We start from the raw sequence: 18,556 nt of genomic DNA, 5'->3' as shown, positions 1-18,556 counted from the left end.
AAATACTGTAGTAAAGCCATGGCCAGACTTTTTCAAGGTGGTGCAAATATATGTAGGTAATAATGTCACCTTCTTCCCTAGTGTTTTGTTATAGGATGACCAGAATAGGGAATGGACTGAGGATCCAGAAAGCCTAGAATTGATGATACTGCCACCTACTTACTAGTTGTTTAAAGAGAAAAATTAAAAAGGACCATGGGAATGTCCTTTTTAACATTGTTTAAAGAGAAAAATAAAAAGGACCATGGGAATGTGAAGAGATGGGAAAGGAAATCTATAATAATCTGAAAATGAGTCAGACACCAGATATTACATTATTGGGAATAAGTCAATATTATTTGAGGGTAAAAAACAATGTAAACATTGAGAAAGATTTTACAAATCTAATGAGGATGGTTATCTCTGGAGATTAGACAGTGTACTAGAGTGGTTAAAAAGGGAACAACTGCTGGGCACAGTGGTGCATGCCTGTAATCCCAGCATCTCAGTAGGCTAAGACTGAGAGGATCACGAGTTCACAGCCAGCCTCAGCTATGGTGAGGCACTAAGCAACTCAGTGAGACCCTCTCTAAATAAAACAGGGCTGAGGATGTGACTCAGTGGTCAAGTGCCCCAAGTCCAATCCCTGGTTACCACCACCACCCCCATCCGCAAAAAAAGGGAACCACCACCTATAAAAAGACTTTAAGCAAACTGCAAAAACTGAGGACTTAGCCTGTAAATTTCAGATATGAGCTCAGGCCTGCACTGCAGGGATCAAAAGAAAAGTCAGAAAAAAGGAACTATTATGAAAGGTTTAATAAGTAACAAAGTATAATAAAGCCTGTGAGTACATAATATTCATTAGTGACACAGGCATAAAAAAGGGAAAATTATTTGCCCATTCTCAGCATAGCCTTTTCCACATTCAAGTGAGGTGTCCTGCATGAAGGTCAGTGGGGATATAGTCAAAGTGTGATAGCTGGGGGGGGGGGGGGAGTAAATTTAATTATCGCACATTGGTAGGTTAAAACAAGTTCAGAATAAACACCCAAGAACATGTCTGCATATCAAATTTTAAAATGTGCAATGTGAAAAAATGTCAGATGCTTCATAATAGGCCTACCATATTACCCCTTACCCTTTTGTCCCGGGGTTAACACATTTGCTAATCAGTTGTGAAGTTACAAGTTACTCAATGACAGATTTATAGTAGAACCAGTTTTTTACTAGGAAGGATAATGGTGCTTAGTTTTTCTCAAGCCCTGAATTCTTAATTTGTAACTGCCTATTAGCCTTGTACATCCCATCCCAAAATACACTTTTCTTAGAAACCTGCTCCTTGTCCTAGCATGCCCTTAACACAGTCATCCATGCATCTGTTTACCATGTGTATTACAGGCTAGGACAGCCACTTTTCATTCTTGTGTGGTCTCAGGCAGGATCCTTCCACATTCTTAAAAATTGAGGGCCTCAATAGCTTTCTTAACCAATATTTTACCATTAGAAATTAAAACAAAAAAATCTAAATATTGTAGCATTGATTTTCATGGCAGTAACTGTTTTCAAAAGTAATTAGAAGAGTGGCATTGTTTTACATTTTTTGTAACTAATTTTCTTAGGTCTGGGTTAATGGAAAGCAGCTGGATTTTTATCTTCTGCATTCAACTGGTTGAGACATTGCCGTTTTGTTATTTTTGTATTGGTTAGCTGGAAAATACACGCTGAATTATGGAAACTCCCAGAAGTTGGTCCCATTTCACTATATAGTACCTAATGTCTTCAAGTATCAGCATATAAAAGCCCAACTGTCATGCTGAGAGTAGAGACAAGTTTTCTCAAAATTCTGATTTTCACTTCAAAGTTTGATTTTAATTGCTGTTAGTTGTTTCCTGAACAGGCTCACTTCTTCACAGTAGCAAACTACAAATAACACTTGTTATTCTTTCAAGTAAAAAATGGTGCTCCAAGAAAAACATTCAGCTTGCAACACTATTGCATGAGTAGTTTTTCTAAAGACAACCACTGTACAAAGTACTTTATGCAAACTTTACATTCCCTCATTCATACCGACAAATTATACTGGTCACTGTGGTACACACCTATAATCCCAGCTATTTGGGCTTCAGAGGTAGGAAGATTCAAGGCCCAACTTTGTTAGGACCAATCTTGAAAAGAAAATTTTAAAAAGGGCTGTTATATAGCTCATCATAAGACCACTTGCCTAGCATATGTGGGCCTCCCCTAGGATCAATCCCCAGTAGTGGAGTCCACATTTAACAAAATAATTTTATTGTTTTCATGTGAAAATTGGCTTTTGGGGTGGGAAGACACAGGGGAGTCCATGTCTCTAGTTCTCTTGAGACAGGGTCTTGCTAAGTTGCCCAGGCTAGCCTCAAACTCCCAAACTGTTGATATTACAGGCTATGCCACCATACCTAGAGAAAGTGGCTTTTTAATCCTTTTGGTTTTATTTTAGTGATGCATGGCAATGAAGGACTACCAGTTTTATGTAATTGCCTTAATTTGTGCTAAGGTGCCCACAGTTTTTTTCACTGCTGCTTTCCCACCATTAGTGCAAATGTCAACAGATAATTGTTCAGGATAAAGCATGAGATTTAAAAAGTAATTCCACACTTGGACTATTTTAGGACATGTAGTGTTTATTACCACACTTCCATATAAAGGTTATCTTTGATTACCTGATGCCGAGCAAATACAAGTAAAATAACAAGCTTAGCCATGTTTGTACATCGTAAAGTGCAAGTACACTTCCACACAAGAGATTCAGAGTTCACACAAATCTTTAACATGACAAGTTGCTGTAATGTACAAAAAAGGAACTACTATAATTATTTCTTACCATCTAGCAGATAATTAGCAATGTGCACTATACCTCTTAAATTTCTTAGCTTTTTTGTATGTTTTTCCAGCCAATACAATGCAATAATTTACATCAGTAGCTTTTTCATTTCTGGTTTGAAACCTCTAATGATTTTTGTTTTCTTGTATCATGTCAACATTTAAAATATTCAATACCTTTCAAAAAAAAAAAAAAACCCAAGAACAACCAAAAAAACTGCAAGTTTGAATTAGTTTCAAAATGACTCTACAACATAGGTGGTACCAACACTATACAAATTATTCTATTTCATAAGACATGCTACATTAAATTATCTTTAAAGCCAAACAAAAGACAACTTTCATATTTTTATTTCATATAGTTTCTTTGGTCAGTTCTTCCCTCCTTCAAGTCAATTTGTGTAGCATTTTAAATCATAGATGGTGAAAACTGGGGCTTGAACAAGTAGCCTTATCTTTTTTGAGCCTTTCAGTACAAATTACTAAATTCTAAAATAAGCTGTAGTTCTAAAATTTGGAAGTTTGGAGAAAATATTTAAATCACTGCAAAAAACAAGGTAAGATGAATGGGGCTGGGGCTGTAGCTCAGTGGTAAAGCACTTGCCTCCCATGTGTGAGGCACTGGGTTCAATCCTCAGTACCACACAAAAATAAAGATACTGTGTTTTCATCTACAAGTAAAAAAAAAAAAAAAGAAAAAGAAAAAAGATGTATACCAAATTTAAAAATGTGCAGTGTGAAAAAATGCCAGGATTTTCTAAGGCACAAGTAAAATGACAAGACAACTGCATGACATTGAGGTTGTAGGTTATAGAACATATAACCTAAAAATTTCTTTTAAAAAATTCATACTTAAACCTACCTGCTTGCCACCTTAGAAAGTTCAAGTACATACATCATCATTCATGAATTAACATCCGTGACAATGTCATCATACATCATGTAGCATTTGCATACTTTCAAGAATGTGGAACAATTTACAAACACCATGGTATTATGAAAAGAATTTTCCTCCTTTTGCTTAGGCAACAGGGACACAGCCATTCATAAGTACTGTCTTGCCCTCAAGAAGCAACCTAAAGTAGGGGAGGAAAAAGATCAGTTACTCTCTTAATTAAAACTGTGAGTTATGATAACATTCAAAGACGAAGACCAAAATTGGTAGGAATGTGGGCATCAAAACTTTCCTTGAGAAGTCATTTTTTTCCTTTACTGACACATTTCAATTACAGAGAATGGTGGATTTCACTGTAACATATTCACACATAAAACCAAATTTATCAATTTTAACTTTCCCTACCCTGCATCCCTTAAAATTTGATGTTTTGAGACCATTCTCCTTCCCAGTGACAATGTTACCAAATCCTTTAACTTCCTTTCCATTGCGACTGCCATCACTCCTAAACCAGATCTTGTCTCACTTCACAAGTGTGAGCTTCTATAAGAGAACTTCCAAAGTGGTCTCTCTGCTTTCAAATATCTGTATCCCTACCACCCCATCTTGTATTCTATAGCCAGAGTAAATTTCACAAAAGGTTTCCAAGAAAGCAAGAGAGTACAAGTTGGTTAAAGAACACAGATGGTTAGACGACCAGTGTTTTCATCACTGGCTCTCAACTTGTTACCATGAGAAAGTTGTTAAGCATAAGCTTTAGTTTCCTACCCTGTAAAACAGGATTTTATATATGATGACCATACCAAACACATAGTAAATAATTCAGCACACCACTTCATACATAAAAGGCACTCAATATTTGCTTCTACCTATGTTTCCATTAGCTTGTGCCTATCACACTATTTTATTTATTTTAAGAAGCAGTACCTGATTTCTGGGATAAAACTTACATGAAAAGTATATAAATAGGAATGCCTATGAAGACTGTTGAGTTGACTAGAATGCATACACTAGTTGGGTGAGAAAATAACCACTTCCACAAACATGATTTGGGTATGCCCCAACAAAGCAGGAAAAATTCATCTGGTTTAATAATGACCTAGATAAAATAAACATGAACACAGATTCCATGCTCATTAGCAGTTCTCTAATAACCCAATTTCTTACTCCATCAAGAATGGGGAGTGGTGAATAACAAAAATCTTTTGGAGAAGTATGTCCTCTAATATAAACTGGAGTACTACTAGATAAACAAAATCAAGAATTCCCAACCTAAAGTCAAGACTGCTAGATTTGTGACCTACTAAAGTGCTCTAATTGGCCTCAAACTAGTCTTTTATCTTTGTGAAGCTGATCCTTATCATATCCTGGATTAACAACAACTGCAAATCATAATTATGTAACTATACCAAATTTCTATTCATTAAAAAGAAAGAAATCCTCAAGCCCCCAGAAAACTTTCATCATTTTTCTCAAGTCCAAGTATTTCATAATTTCATAAGCTTTTGTCTTAGGAGTACAGGAAATAGTATACCACTACTTCAAAAGGAGATAGCTGGTTTATTTTAACCAAAAAGTCCAAAGGAAATGAAGCACAGGAAGAGGATAACTGCAATGGTTAGTACAAGAGACGGAAGGAAGAGCAGAACAGTGGACAGATGCATTCAGAGACCACATGCCATCAGTTTCCTCTGTGAACAGAATTTGAGGAGACTTAGGTTAAGTATGACCCTAAAGTTTCCAAGATAAAAAGAGCCTTGCTTCCATGTTTTATGGGTTAAAATTATTATTTGAAAACTAAATTCACAAATAAAATCAATAAAACCAACATTTACTGAGTTCCCAACTCAGTATTTAGGCACTGGGGAATCAAAGACATCCTTGAGGAATGCAATTTAGTGAGAAAAACATGAAAATCTTTTTAACTTTTCTTGTTAAAAAAATTACTATTCTTTGCTTTTCAAAATGTTCTCCCTTAGTGGGGCAAAGTGGAGGAGAAACAGTTCAGGTGAGAAAAATTTTGAGGGACAAAGTACATGGGAAACATGTTATCTATTTTTATAGGTAAAAAGGCATAGCCCTGCAGTTACACCTTTACAGTAAAGAAATAAACATGAGCAGTAGTCCATGCCTATAATCTCAGCAGCTCAGAAGGCTGAGGCAGGAGGATCACAAGTTCAATGCTATTCTCAGCAACTTAGTCAGAGACCCTCTCAAAATAAAAAGGGGTGGAGATGTGACCCACTGATTAAATACCCTTAGGTTCAAAAAAAAAAAAAGCAAGGCAATTATTTTTGTGTATACTGAAGGTTTGAAGACCACTGTCCTAAAGAGAAATTTTAAGAAAACCCCCCTGCAATGTGTCTTACAATGTACAAAATGAAATTTACAAGATACACATTAGCACATAAAAAAAAATTTTTAGTATTAAGATACGCTGGCATTTATACATCCTCTGGATCAAAATTACTTTGGAGGTTACAGATACACTGTCCACGGTGGCAATTCTAACAAAATTTAAATTTTAGTCCTTTAGTTCTCCTAGACAATGTTAATCTCAGGTACTAGGAAGAACACAACAAGCACTTGAAAACAAATAAAATATCAAACTTTATTAAAATCGTTCACATGCTACTCACTCCATTTTACTCAGGGTTGGCTAAACATCAAGCAATATAGTAGTTTAGCAGTACAAGACCCAACAAGAGACTGGATCCTCAAGAAGCTCAGCACAGGTAATCATGTTCAAGCCAGCATGTTGAAGACAACACAAGAAATGCTATGACTCAAGCAAGTATAAAATGCTAAAGGGTATCTGGGCAGAATGGCTCATATAACAATAGATCCTTCCAGACAAGTGAATCTGTTGTCTTAAAGGGTAAGGTGCAAATAGGGCTAACATTCCAGAAGGAGACACCCTACAAAGATGCATGAAAGTGTCATTATGACTTGGGCAAAGAGCAAACATCTCTGTGTAACTTAAGATGTTTGATCTGTGTATGTGGAAAACAATGACAATAGAAAAAGCAGCTTAAAAAAAATAAGGTTAGCAGCCAGGCACAGTGGTGCACACCTGTAATCTCAGCAACTTGGGAGACTGAAGCAAAAGGACGGCCAAGCTCAAGGCCAGCATGGGCAGTTTAGCAAGGCCATGTCTTGAAAACATTTTAGAAAGAGAGAAAAGGCTGGGAATGTAGTGCAGGCCTAGCATGCACAAGCCCCTAGGTTCATACTGCAAATACAAGTCCAACTTGGGGTCCCTGTGTGTCACATCCGTGAGAACTGAATTCACCATGTTAAGTAGTAAGGAGCAAGTTGAGTTTCAAGTCTCATTTTCCTGTTCTAGAATGGACAACTGTCTAGCAACATGTAGGATGAACCAAAAGATGCTAGTGCAGGAAGACACACCACTTTGGAGGCTATTATAGTGGCAACTGAACTTAGTTACTATCCAATGAGAACAAATATAAAGGGATGGAATGAGTGGTATTCAAAAGAGAAAAGCAGATGTTGAATGCTGAGCCTCAGGTCCAATTCTCAATAAAGCAGTATTCAAATTACATGAACTGTGAAGAGGCCCAGGGGTAGAATCCCAACTAAGGGGGAAAAAAAGTAAAATAAAAATGAAGGTAAACATTCCAAGGAGGAAGACTGCTGGGTATGAGGGAGGCTCCAGATCAAGCCTAAATTTGTGGTGGAACCAATCTGTCTGGTTTCATGACTCATGAAGCTACCTAAGATCAGGAGAGAGAGAAAGCCAGCAGTATGTGTCTGGAGACTGGATGAACAAGTATAACGATGAAAAAATGGGACCAAAGTCTTAGAGTTACTAAAATGCCTGCTAGGACGGATATGGAGGAAGAGAGGGAAGCACTGGGTTCTGAAGCAAAGGCTAAAATTTTACGATTACGATTTAATCTGAGATGCTGTACTTTGGTGGTGTAGCAAGGGTCTCAAGTGGGGTGAGTAAAAACTCGGGTGATCATACCTTTAATCTATCTCTAGGAATAATACTCCAGAAAGACCTTAAGTAGTAATAACCCGCAGTCTCACTGAATAAAATTAACCCCAGGCGAACGCCTAGGCTCCATTTTCCTGCTTCTCCCCTAGTATAATTACCTCCTCAAACAAACTCAAATCCGTGGGAAGACTCGTCCCTCAAATCTTACACCTGCTCAATTCCCCAGCAGGACAACGCCCAGGCACCAGATCAGCTCTTCAGCCTGGCCAAAAGAATCCCGCCCATAACTGAGAAGCAACTCGACATGGAGGCGATGATGAGATCACGCTGTGGAGAGGGGGAAGGGCGAAGGGATTCTTCTAGGCCCAAGGCGGTCCTTAGAAGACCGGAGGCGGCAGAGAACTCCCATAAAGGTATTGCGGCAGCTCCCCTCCCCCTACTGAGAAGGGTGCGGCCTTCTCCCCGCCTCCCGCACTGCAGCTCCCTCAGGATTGCAGCGCGCCCGCCGATTTTTGGAGACCACGCGCCTCCCGCCCACAAGCCAGTAGGACCGACCCCCGCTCCTTCCCCCACCCCCACGGGTGTCTGGAGCTGGTCGGGCTTGTCTCGTCCCCCTAGCGGAGGGGGCCTGGGGCGGAGCCGTGGTTGCCACCACCCAGAAGCCTGGGTCCGCAGCCCGCCCTCGCCTCCAGCGCGCGCTTCCTGCCACGTTGCGCAGGGGCGCGGGGCCAGACACTGCGGCGCTGGGCCTCAGGGAGGACCATACCAACGACCTCCTCCCTGCCACCCCCACCGGCCCGCGCAGTGGTTTCGTTCACTTGGGACTCGAGCCAGTAGCAAGGGCTAGTTCTCCCAGCAACAGTAGCCAATCAGATGATGAAGCCAAGCAGGCGGCGGGTAAACCGACTCCCCTAAAAGAAGGGGAGGGTAAGAGGACCCCACACATCAGCCACTTTCACTGACCCTCCCCTCCCCCTGCGGGAGGCCGACCGCGCCCGCACGTCCACCTCTCTTCACCCCACCTATCTACTCGCCCCACCCACGGGGCAACGCGAGAGTCACCAGGCGGCTGCGCACTCTGGAGGTTGTAACTGACAGGGGCTTTACTCCAACCAAAACACGCCATTTGTGTTTTCACACACGGCGGGAGGAGAAGCGACCAATCAGAGACAAGAGGAGAACCGGAAGCGCTCCACCCTCTGCAGAAGCAATGGCTCCGTCCGGCTTCAAACCTTTTCCGCTCCCTTCTCCCTCCCCCTCCGGTTGCCGCAGGGCGGGCCGACCTCCCGCCCGTATTCGACCGACCACCCCCTTCCCCTTCCAGCCGTACAAACGTTGTACCCCCGGCATCTCGCGGGAGAAGACGACTTCTCCAGCCATAGTGGGGCCACCTCAACCACCCATCCCTCCACCCAGTCCACCGGACCTCCCTCCCACCAGAGTTCCGCTCCCCTACCTAGCCGAGGCTCTCTGAGGAGCCGGAGCCCCAGAGCACAGCCTCTTCTCTAGGCGGCCCCGGCGGCTTCCGCTGATTGGCGGCGAGCTGGCCAATGGGTATGGGGCGGTGGGTGGAGAGGCCAATGGCGCGGCGGGAGGGGGCGTGTCCCGGGTGCCCCTGGCGCCGGTGCTGGGAATCCCCGTGCGGTCAGTGGCGTTTCCGCTCGGGCAGCGGGCTGAGTGAGCTGCCGCCGCCGCCGCCGCCGCCGCCGCTGGGGGAGGGGCGGCCGCCGCCCGCCTGCGCTCAGAGACTCACGCAGCCCCAGTCCCGCCAGTCCGCCAACACAGTAGTGCCGGCCCCCCTCCCTCCCTGGCCCTTCCCCCTCCCCGCCTTTGGCTCGCTCCGCCTTTCTGTCCCCCACCCCCACCTCACGGGTACGGGCCATTCCCGGCCAGGAAACGCCGTGGCGCCGCGTTGGGCCTAACTCGAGTCTTGCTGCCTCCCGGGAGTGCCGTGCGCCGCAGCCCGGGCCCAGGCCCCGGCAGCGCCTGGGACAAGGTAAGGGTCCGATAGAAAAGAGACACCAACCCTCACGACCGGGCCCCGGTGGGGAGGAAGGGTCACCTCCTCCGTCTCCCCGGACTCCCTCTCTTCGGGACGTGGGCCTGGCCCTCCCCTGCACATAGCAGGAAGATGCTACCCCTTCTCTCCTCGCCACCCCTACACATCATTGCACCCCTCTTTCCAAGGGAAAAAGGCTCCCCGTGTGATCGAGTCGACCCCACTACCCTTTTCATGTCTTTCCTGGGTCAGGACGCTTCCCCTCCCCCCACGCCTCTTCACCCCTTTTCCTGGGAACTGCCTACTCCACGTTTACCTTTTACTTGGACATAGGCCTCTTGCTTCCCTGCTCTCAAAATACACGGGTGTACTTTTTTCCCCCTCCTGTCCGCGAGCCCCCACCTCCCAACCCCCGTTCTCGAGGCCTTGTGACAACTCTCATAGCTCTTGGGGGCCCCGATCTCCCCTCCATGGTCTCTCTGGATGGCTTCCCTCTGGGTTCTGGGTCCCCACCTCCGATGGCTGCTTTCTTTGCCACACTGAAGATATTACCTTTGCCACCCCCACCTCACATTCTTGGGCTTTCTGTGGCGTATGCCCCTCTCTCCCAGAGATATTCCCCCATTGAATTGGTTGGGTTTCGGGCCGGAGCTGAGCCAGATTTTGTTGTTTTCCCTGCCTTGGGCGTGGAAAACGATCTTTTTAGAACGTCTTTAAAGGCAGAAAAATTTACCCTTTATGAATTCTGTTTCTCTCTGCGTGCAAGTCTAGATGTGAAGTGAATGGTGGTGGGGAAAAGCCCTGGTTTAGTAGGTGAGGCGCGTGAGAGGGAAAGTTTTAGCTGCTGGGAAAGCCCCTTCTATGCTAATTTATTCTATAGAGCTCCTTTGCTTCTGTCGCTTAAGGAATAAGTAGTCTTTCTCCTGGATACTAACTGATGCTGCAGCCAGCTCTGCTGGTCTGGGTCAGGGGTGCGTGTATGACCTGCATTTTCTGCTTTCTCATGTTACTTGTGCAATGTGTTCACCAGTACTCATTTCTTGTCCAGAGCTCTGGGTTCCACTGGGCTTTGTCTGTACCTGAGTTCATTTCTCCAATTTTCCTTGTGCTTGTTGTACTGAAAGAATCCCCAGGTTCTCTCCTAATTTCCTTCATGCCTTGGCTTAACAAGTTGTTTTTAATGACATATTTGTGACCAAGGTCATATTTATGTTTCTTAGTTGGGCATATGTTTCATAGCTATACTTTTGATTGAGAAAGATCCAGCTGAGTGTTAGGAGCTTTTCAGGTTAATGTTATATGCTCTGCATTTGGGGAAAAGTATTTTTAATGGTTAATTTTATATTAATGTTTTTAGGTCACTGAGAAGAATTAAAAGGGGATATGAGCTAGGACTAAAGCAGAGAATTCTCACGTAATCAGAGGTTTCTGGGCCTCTTGGAGGACACAGGAATTTTTTATTTTTATTTTTATTTTTTGGATTTCTTCCAGTTTTCTCAGGAGGATCATTAGTTCTCTTTTGTAGCCCAAAATTCTGGCCCGTTATGGGATTAGAGTCTTTAAGGTTTACTCACACTGTCATTATGTGTAGAAAAATGAATTGTGTCCTTTGGTAGGACATGACACAAGGGTCTGTCTCTAGCTGCAAATTTAAATTCGACTGTTGAGTGCTTGGAAAATTGGCCTTCTAAAGACTACACCTTAATCTTTACTCCTAAATTACTGACTTGATTAAAACCAATATTTAGAATTTAATAAATGTTTATTTCCCAACACCACTCTTAATAAAAGTCCTCAATTTAAAAGGGTGACCTTAGGATTGTTTTTTTAAAAGCATAATTCTAGCCCTTCTAGAATGGAGCATCTCTTCCACCGCCGCCCTCCCCCCCAAAAAAGTGTGAGGAGTGGGGGTGGGGTAAAGAGAAGGTTGTTCCTGTGTTGGATCACAGGGGTGAGTATACAAGGCAGCAGCAGCTGCTGGCTCTAGAGCTCTGGTTGCTACGTGAGAAGCTTGAGTAGTGCTGGCTGCTGTCTCCAGGGAAGGACAGCAGTGCAGCGTCCATTAATGCTGTTGGCTGCAGGGAGCTGCACTTAGGCGATGGCTGCCTCAGGACTGAGAAGAAACCTTGCTTTCCTGGGAATTTTCACTGCTGAGCTGGTTTGCCTTTTATTGGTGGGGAGATGAGAATTAGTAATTCATAATCTACCCATTTATGGATATCAGTATTTGGAAATTGCATCATACTTAAAATACTTTCTTGATTTTTGTTTTTTTGCTTTTAGGTTTGGGGGTTTGGGGGCAGATTTTTGTTCTTAACCTGGGATTTTATGCTTGTATAAAATTAAAAGTTCCATCAGAGTTTTGATTTTTTTTTTTTTTTTAAATCCATTTAAAACCAATCAAAGGTCTTGGGGGGGGGTGTTCTTTTTTTTCCCCTGCAGCTGGAGTGTTTTTTGACCATCTCTTTAATCATTGAGTCAATTTTGATTTTTGTTGTTCTTGGGTGTCTCCTTCCTTCCGTTGAATAGGCCATTTTTATCTTATTGAATAGATGTTTTGCTAGACATTTTGCTAAACTTGGAAATCTTAAACTCTAAAAAGAGATTTCATTTTGGAGTTTTTTTCTAGATACAGTTTTTTTAAAAATTATTCATACGTAGACATCTCCAGGTTATATATTTTCTTTGGTGTTTGACCAACAAATTTGATGCATTTTATATATATGTTGGACATCACAGGGATATATCTTTGGCCATAAAACATCTGAAATATAAGACAAACCAGAAGAAATGTTAAGAAATTGAGTAAGTCTAGTTCTGAATACTGAAAGACAGCCTGAGTCCCTGACGTTGTCTCCCTTCCCCCACAACTCCTGAACATTAGGATGATCTCTGATTAAGCAGAACAGTCTGTCGAATATGGAAGTACTTGAGGGAGAACTACCACCCAAATATAGCACTGACTGCATGCAGTACTTAACATATGCCCAATGTGTTACTCCCCCCAACCCCATGCAACCTATACCTCTTTTCCTCTGAATTTTGATTTATGCAATTTTGTATAAATGTACTTAAATCCCACAAACATCTATAATTTGTAGTATGACTGTGGCATTTGTGGCAGGCAACCAGAAAGAATGGAAAGCATTTTTGTCATTCACAAATGTGGCTCATATTGTTTTTCCAGTGATAAAAGCAAGCCTAAAAGCAGAGCCTTTAATGGATAATATTTTAGGTGGTTCTAATTCTTATTACTATCATATATATATATATATATATGAATGATGCTATGTCAGATAAATACAATTTCGCTAATTCTGACTGGCTTATTGAAAATACAAGTGTTTTAGTTTATTCCTATATAATATAAATGTTGCATAATAAAATAACTGCCTTTTCACTTATATTTCTGGTTTTTGGAGCCCACTGTGGTCTTAATCATTTTCTGAAGAATCATAGAGGACATTTTTATAGAAGGATTTATTGAACTGTATATTTGGTTTTTTTTTTTTTTTTAACATATTTTGATAGTGTTTTGTGTCCAGGGACAACATGCTTTCAGAAAGTATTCTGGTCCTTTCGAGAGCAGTGGCTATTTTGTTTTTGGAAAAAACAGTATAAAATGCAGATGTGCAGTTAACCACTTTTACTTTATCCTCCACTTATTGAAATACCAGGAAATATTAGGCCATAGTTAACAGTTAGTGATTTGCAAACATCTTATCAGAGAGAAATTAGATGATGAGTAAAATACAAATCTTTTATAACGTTTGGTTGAATTCTGGTGATTAGTAGTTTAGTTTGAAACTTAAAGGCATAGGAGTGAATTTTGATTATAAAAAAGGTGTTTCATTTGGGCTGGGGTTGTGACTCAGTTGTGGAGTGCTCACTTAGCATGCATGAGGAACTGGGTTCTATCCTCAGCACCACATAAAAGCAAAATAAAGATATTGTATCCACCTAAAAGTAAAAAAGAAATATTTTAAAAATTGTGTTTCATTTATTGAAAAGTAAAATTTAATAGGTATGTTTTATTTAAGACAAAACAGTTTAGCTCTGCAAAATGTGTAAGATAACATATATAGTAAAATAACTGGTAGTTGTTTATAATTTGATTTAAAATATCCTTTCAGAGTTACTCCTTAGAAAGTAAATGTAACATGGCCATCATAGGAATTTCTCTAACAGGAAGGTCATGAAAGGCAGAGAAAATGTTCTTTCCTTCCCTTACCTATACTTAATTTTGTTGTATCATTTAGCATTCTGAAAATTTTCCTGTTGTGTATTCAGTTATAAATTGAGACAATGCCCAGTAACTTTGAAGGCTGGTGCTATTAGAAAGCATCACTTTAGAGGATTCTCTTATTTTGATAAAATGTATTATTAACACTTAATGATGGGAACCATGACACATAATAAAGGAACAATGAAGCTGTCTTAGTCTACTTTATGTTGCCCTCACTGTGCAAGAAATTTGTAATCTCATCCTACCTCACTCAGGTTTTCCATCATACTGATTTTGTTTGCTGAATACCTGGGGGAGTATCTGACTTAATGTAAAGTCACATTAAGTATCTTTGATATGAAGAAGGGTAAATGAATTCTGTGCTTCTTGTAATCTCAGTATTTTTAAAATACTAAATTACTGGTCAGTTTTGCTTGATTAAAATGTATGTTGTTTCGTTTCTATTCTGTGCTCTTCTTGTCTTTTAAGGATTCCCAGAGTTTTGATGGCAAATTGAAGAAATCATCATTTCCTTAGTTACATACATACACCCAGAGCAGAGGATGCATTTTGGCTTCTGTCATGAATTCACTGAAAAAGCAATGGCTATAGGAATTCATACAGAATTGGCTTCTGTCTAGGGAATCAAGTTTTTGATTTGTGCAACCTAATCAGGGGAAAATACTGAAATCCTTGCTGCTCTATTTGAGAAATAGATGGAAGTATGGGAGGAGCCAGAGACCTCTGCAGCAGGATTTGGTCTGAGTAGAAAAGGAAGATTTTTGTTTCAAATTGCCAGCTGCTTATGTCAGACTGACTCCCTTATTATGCCTCCAGTAGGCCTGTCAATATGGCCAAACAGCTAGATAAGTGCGGGGCAGGACAAAGGGCTCTTTGCACAGCAGGGAGGCAGTGTTGTTGGGGGAGGGGCAGGAGGTAGAAAAGGCAGGAGAGGAGGAGGTTCTTTTTCCTGGGAGATCATTCAGTTTGGCTTACAATTAAATCATTTTTAGTTCCCACTCGAGTATTGAATTTATACCAACTACATACAGTTAACCCCAAATTTCACGTATTCCAGAATATCTGATAGGGACCCATACTCTCTTCCAAGGAAAAATAAGTAAATAAAGCTTTGTATAGGTTAAAATAAAAACAGTCCCATGTTGTCCGCCCTCTCAAATACAGGTCACCTCCTAATCAACCAGGTCTAGAGCTTGTGCCAGCTGAATTCTATTAAGAAATGGAAAAGAATATCCTGAGTAAAACTCATACTTCAGTATACACTGTGTTTATCGGGGCTGGGATTAGACCAGAACATGAAGAATAATTTGTTTCCCTTTGTGAAATAGTTGCATGTTGTTAGCTCCAGTTTTATTTCAGTAATATGGAAAGCATTGTCTAGATTTCATGCTTACTGAGGAAAAGGCTACTTACTATTTCACCCTCTTCCCTGTTTGGAGAATTCATATTCCCTAGGGATTACTCCTCCTCCCCCCCCCCCCAACCCCTTTAGTGTAGGCTAAATACTGTTTGATAGATTTGTGCTAAACTCCCAGCTGAAGGCTAGGATGGTTGCATCCAGTTTATTAATCTTAATATGAATCATGGGGTTAGATTACCTGACCCTTTGAAGTAAAATCATGAAATATTTCAAAATTTGGGTTACTGTTGAGGTTTTCGTTAAAATGGTAAAAGGATCAGTGACCTGAACAATATTTTTAGTTACTTTTAAAATAAATTTGAAACAATACAGGTGTGCTTGTTCTTTTTTTAAAAATTGCATTTATAAATTACATAGCAATTATTTGGATTGCAAAAGGATTCCTCCTTTGTAAAGCAGCATATGAATGTATATGTTCTTATATATTAATATTTGATTTTTTTATAAGTAGCTGGTTTGAGCTCAGTTTTCCAAGAGCACATCTGTTGCTTAAATGAGATACCATCTGTATTGCCATGTTATTAAACTAGTCTTAAAGTTCTCCTTTCTATACATATTGCATGAAACAACAATTGAGATGCTAATTTCTTTTTATGGATTAGCAAAGATGAGATTGTTTTAACCTGATATAACCAAAATACTATCTTTATAATATCTGTTATTCTATTTAGCAAACCTCACAAAGTTTATTAGTCTTGGTAGTTATAATAGATGTAATGTTTTGACCTGAAAAAGGATATCTAAGTAATTATCACTGTTAGTGTCTCAGTAAAATAACAACAACATTAAGGTGAAGTTCCATGAACTATATTAAATATTATTACAGATATTTATAGAGTAGTCATTTCTTTCTTTTTTTTTTTTAAGAAAGAGCAAGGGAGAGTGAAGCAAGAGATTGAGACAGAGAGAACAAGAGATGGGGGCCCTGGCAGGAGAGAGGTTTTTTGTTTTTTTTTAAGAGAGAGAGAGAATTTTTTAATATTTATTTTTCAGTTTTTCAGCGGACACAACATCTTTGTTTTGTATGTGGTGCTGAGGATCGAACCCAGGCCGCACGCATGCCAGGCTAGCGTGCTACCACTTGAGCCACATCCCCAGCCCTGAGTAGTCATTTCTTTATAATTCTGTGGGTTATTTCCCTAGATTTGTGGGACTAAAATTTAGTTCAAGCCCTAGTCTATAGCAGACAGTTATTGCTAGCATTAAGGTACGCATCCTTTGAATTTTCCTAAATAATTTAAATTCTCTTCAGCATGGCTTGTATTAACTGAATCCTACTAGAGGCCCTAAAAAGTTGCTGCCAAAGTGAGAAAATAGGGGACCACCTCTTGATTCTAAACATTTTAATGATGTATGGGTCCCCAAACAGCAAATCTCGTTTTTAATAAGACCTAGCCATCAGTAGGCTAGAACGGAGGTGAAACACACTGTACCTCATCTTGCCTGTGCAGCTGCTCCACCTTATTTCCTGCTATTATTATCCCACTACGCCTCTTCCCAGCAAAAAAGAAACTAGGACAAAAGGGGGGAAATTGGATGGGCTAATATGATTTTTATTGTAGTTAAGTTTTGGATTTATTTATATATACTTAAATATAAAGCTAATTTGGCCTATTGTTAAAAGTCTGTGGTAGAATGTACACCAGAGACATGAAAATTTGTGCTCTGCAGGTTTAATATGAATTGTAATGCATTCTGCTGTCATACATAACAAATTAGAATTTTTTAAAATGTGGGGGGAAAGTCTATGGTAGAGATATTAAAACTTTAGTGTCCTCCAATTTCTTGATAAACCATTTGAGATTCTTAACCTTTTACAGAAAGAAAGGTTTTAAGCATAATTTCCACTGGCTCTTCACACCATCATTACTACCAGATGCCACTATTAGTATTATTAGCTTGAAGAAAGGTGGAAGCCCTTCTATAGACTAAACTTGCAGTTTGTGTTGAATTTCCAAATAATTTGTGTAACTTAGATGTATGACTAAAATAAGATTGAAAAAATTAAACCTTACTGGGCTCAGTGGCTTGGGAGGGTGAAACCGGAGAATTACGAGTTTAAAGCCAGCCTCAGCAAAAGTGAGGCACTTAAGCAACTTGGTGAGACCCTTTCTCTATATAAAATAGAAAATAGGGCTGGGGATGTGGCTCAGTGTTTGAGAGTCCCTGGTTCAATCCCCAGTACCAAAAAAAAAAAAAAATAGACCTTTATATAAACTAGCCCTGTAACCTTAGTAGGAATAAAATTAATTAGCTATTGGAATATAAATTTTTCATATCTCTGAGTTCTTCAAGCTGTATAAATTATCCTTCCAGCCTTCGTTATTCAACACTACCCTCAAAACATTTATTCTTGTCTTCTGATGCTGAGATTTTCCCCTCCCTGCTCTGGAAATGGGAAGACTCAAAACCCAATAATCTAATAAGTGTATGCACTGCAAGATGATTACTTCATAATTCTTAGATATAATGATATGATTAGGATGTTCTAGTATCTGTTAGCATATTGAATAATGGTCTCATGTTAATTTTAATACATGTTTGGTGGGGGTTCTAATTCCTTTCCTGTTAGGATCTTTGGGCTTTGTTGAATTTTCTGTTTCCTACCATCATCCTCTGTGCATGCCATAACACATACAATTTGTACTTTCACAGCTTCTGTGAAGGAGGAGGATGCTCTACAGTTAATAATCAAATATTGGGGCACTCTTGGTATCCAAGAAAGGTTTCACTTCTGAGGAAGAAGAACCTGGAAGGACCTGTTGATAATTAGACTGCATTTATATTACATTTTCCTTTGTTGTGGACTGCTGAGAGTCCATTTTTTTTAAATGTGTTCATTATAACATTTGAGATAGAATCATTAGGGCACAATTTTTTAAAAAACTTTATCAAGTACTTAACCTCCAAAACCAGAACAAAGAAAAGGACTTTTGAGGCAGTGTGTGATTAATTACATGCTGAATTTAGCATTAGATTGTATGAAAGCATAAATTTTTATTTTCTCAGTTTCTATGGTACAAACAACTATAATCATGGAAGCAAATACATCTTTATACCCACAGCCTGAGAAATACCAGATGGAATGCCTTGTAAAAAAGAAGAAAGAAAAGAAAATAGTACTGGGATGGGATTTGTAGCTTAATAGTAGAGCACTTGCCTAGCACATGTGAGTCTCTGGGTTCAATCCTCAG

The 18,556-nt window shown here is 40.2% G+C and overlaps 2 protein-coding genes across 8 annotated transcripts in view; one reads left to right on the top strand and one right to left on the bottom strand.

Moving 5' to 3' along the window:
- Positions 1–3,505: 3,505 nt before the first annotated feature.
- Positions 3,506–14,208, bottom strand: LOC131423453 (nematocyst expressed protein 3-like). Its single transcript, XM_058573029.1, has 4 exons — positions 14,188–14,208; positions 9,568–9,683; positions 9,154–9,432; positions 3,506–3,917 (listed from the first exon to the last, which is right to left on the bottom strand). The coding sequence occupies exons 1-4, from the start codon at positions 14,206–14,208 to the stop codon at positions 3,863–3,865; spliced, it is 471 nt and encodes a 156-aa protein (XP_058429012.1). The 3' UTR covers positions 3,506–3,862.
- The window catches only part of Setd5 (SET domain containing 5), a 76,565-nt gene continuing 67,388 nt past the window's right edge, over positions 9,380–18,556 (top strand). For 3 of the 7 annotated variants that reach the window (XM_058572974.1, XM_058572980.1, XM_046425690.2), the window contains exon 1: positions 9,381–9,693. The gene's annotated coding sequence lies outside the window, so the exon portion shown is untranslated. Of the gene's footprint in view, positions 9,694–18,556 lie in introns of all 7 variants that reach the window. The other 4 variants (XM_058572979.1, XM_058572975.1, XM_046425700.2 and 1 more) reach the window with 2 other exon arrangements.

The sequence above is a fragment of the Marmota monax genome, unplaced genomic scaffold (genome assembly GCF_021218885.2).
Source record: "Marmota monax isolate L192 unplaced genomic scaffold, Marmota_monax_Labrador192_F-V1.1 WCK01_AAM20220418_F8-fsc00028, whole genome shotgun sequence".
NCBI lineage: Eukaryota > Metazoa > Chordata > Mammalia > Rodentia > Sciuridae > Marmota > Marmota monax.
This window is presented reverse-complemented; position numbering and strand designations above follow the sequence as displayed.

Bases quoted from the DNA above. Each gene is read 5' to 3' on its own strand.
- LOC131423453 (XM_058573029.1), bottom strand. From the start codon at position 14,208: ATGATGGAAAACCTGAGTGAG. The intron at 9,433-9,567 runs GTGAGGTGGGGG...CTCTGAGCGCAG, and splicing joins GCCGGGAATGGCCCGTACCC to GCGGGCGGCGGCCGCCCCTC. The intron at 3,918-9,153 runs GTAGGGGAGCGG...CCCCTACTTTAG, and splicing joins CCTCAGAGAGCCTCGGCTAG to GTTGCTTCTTGAGGGCAAGA.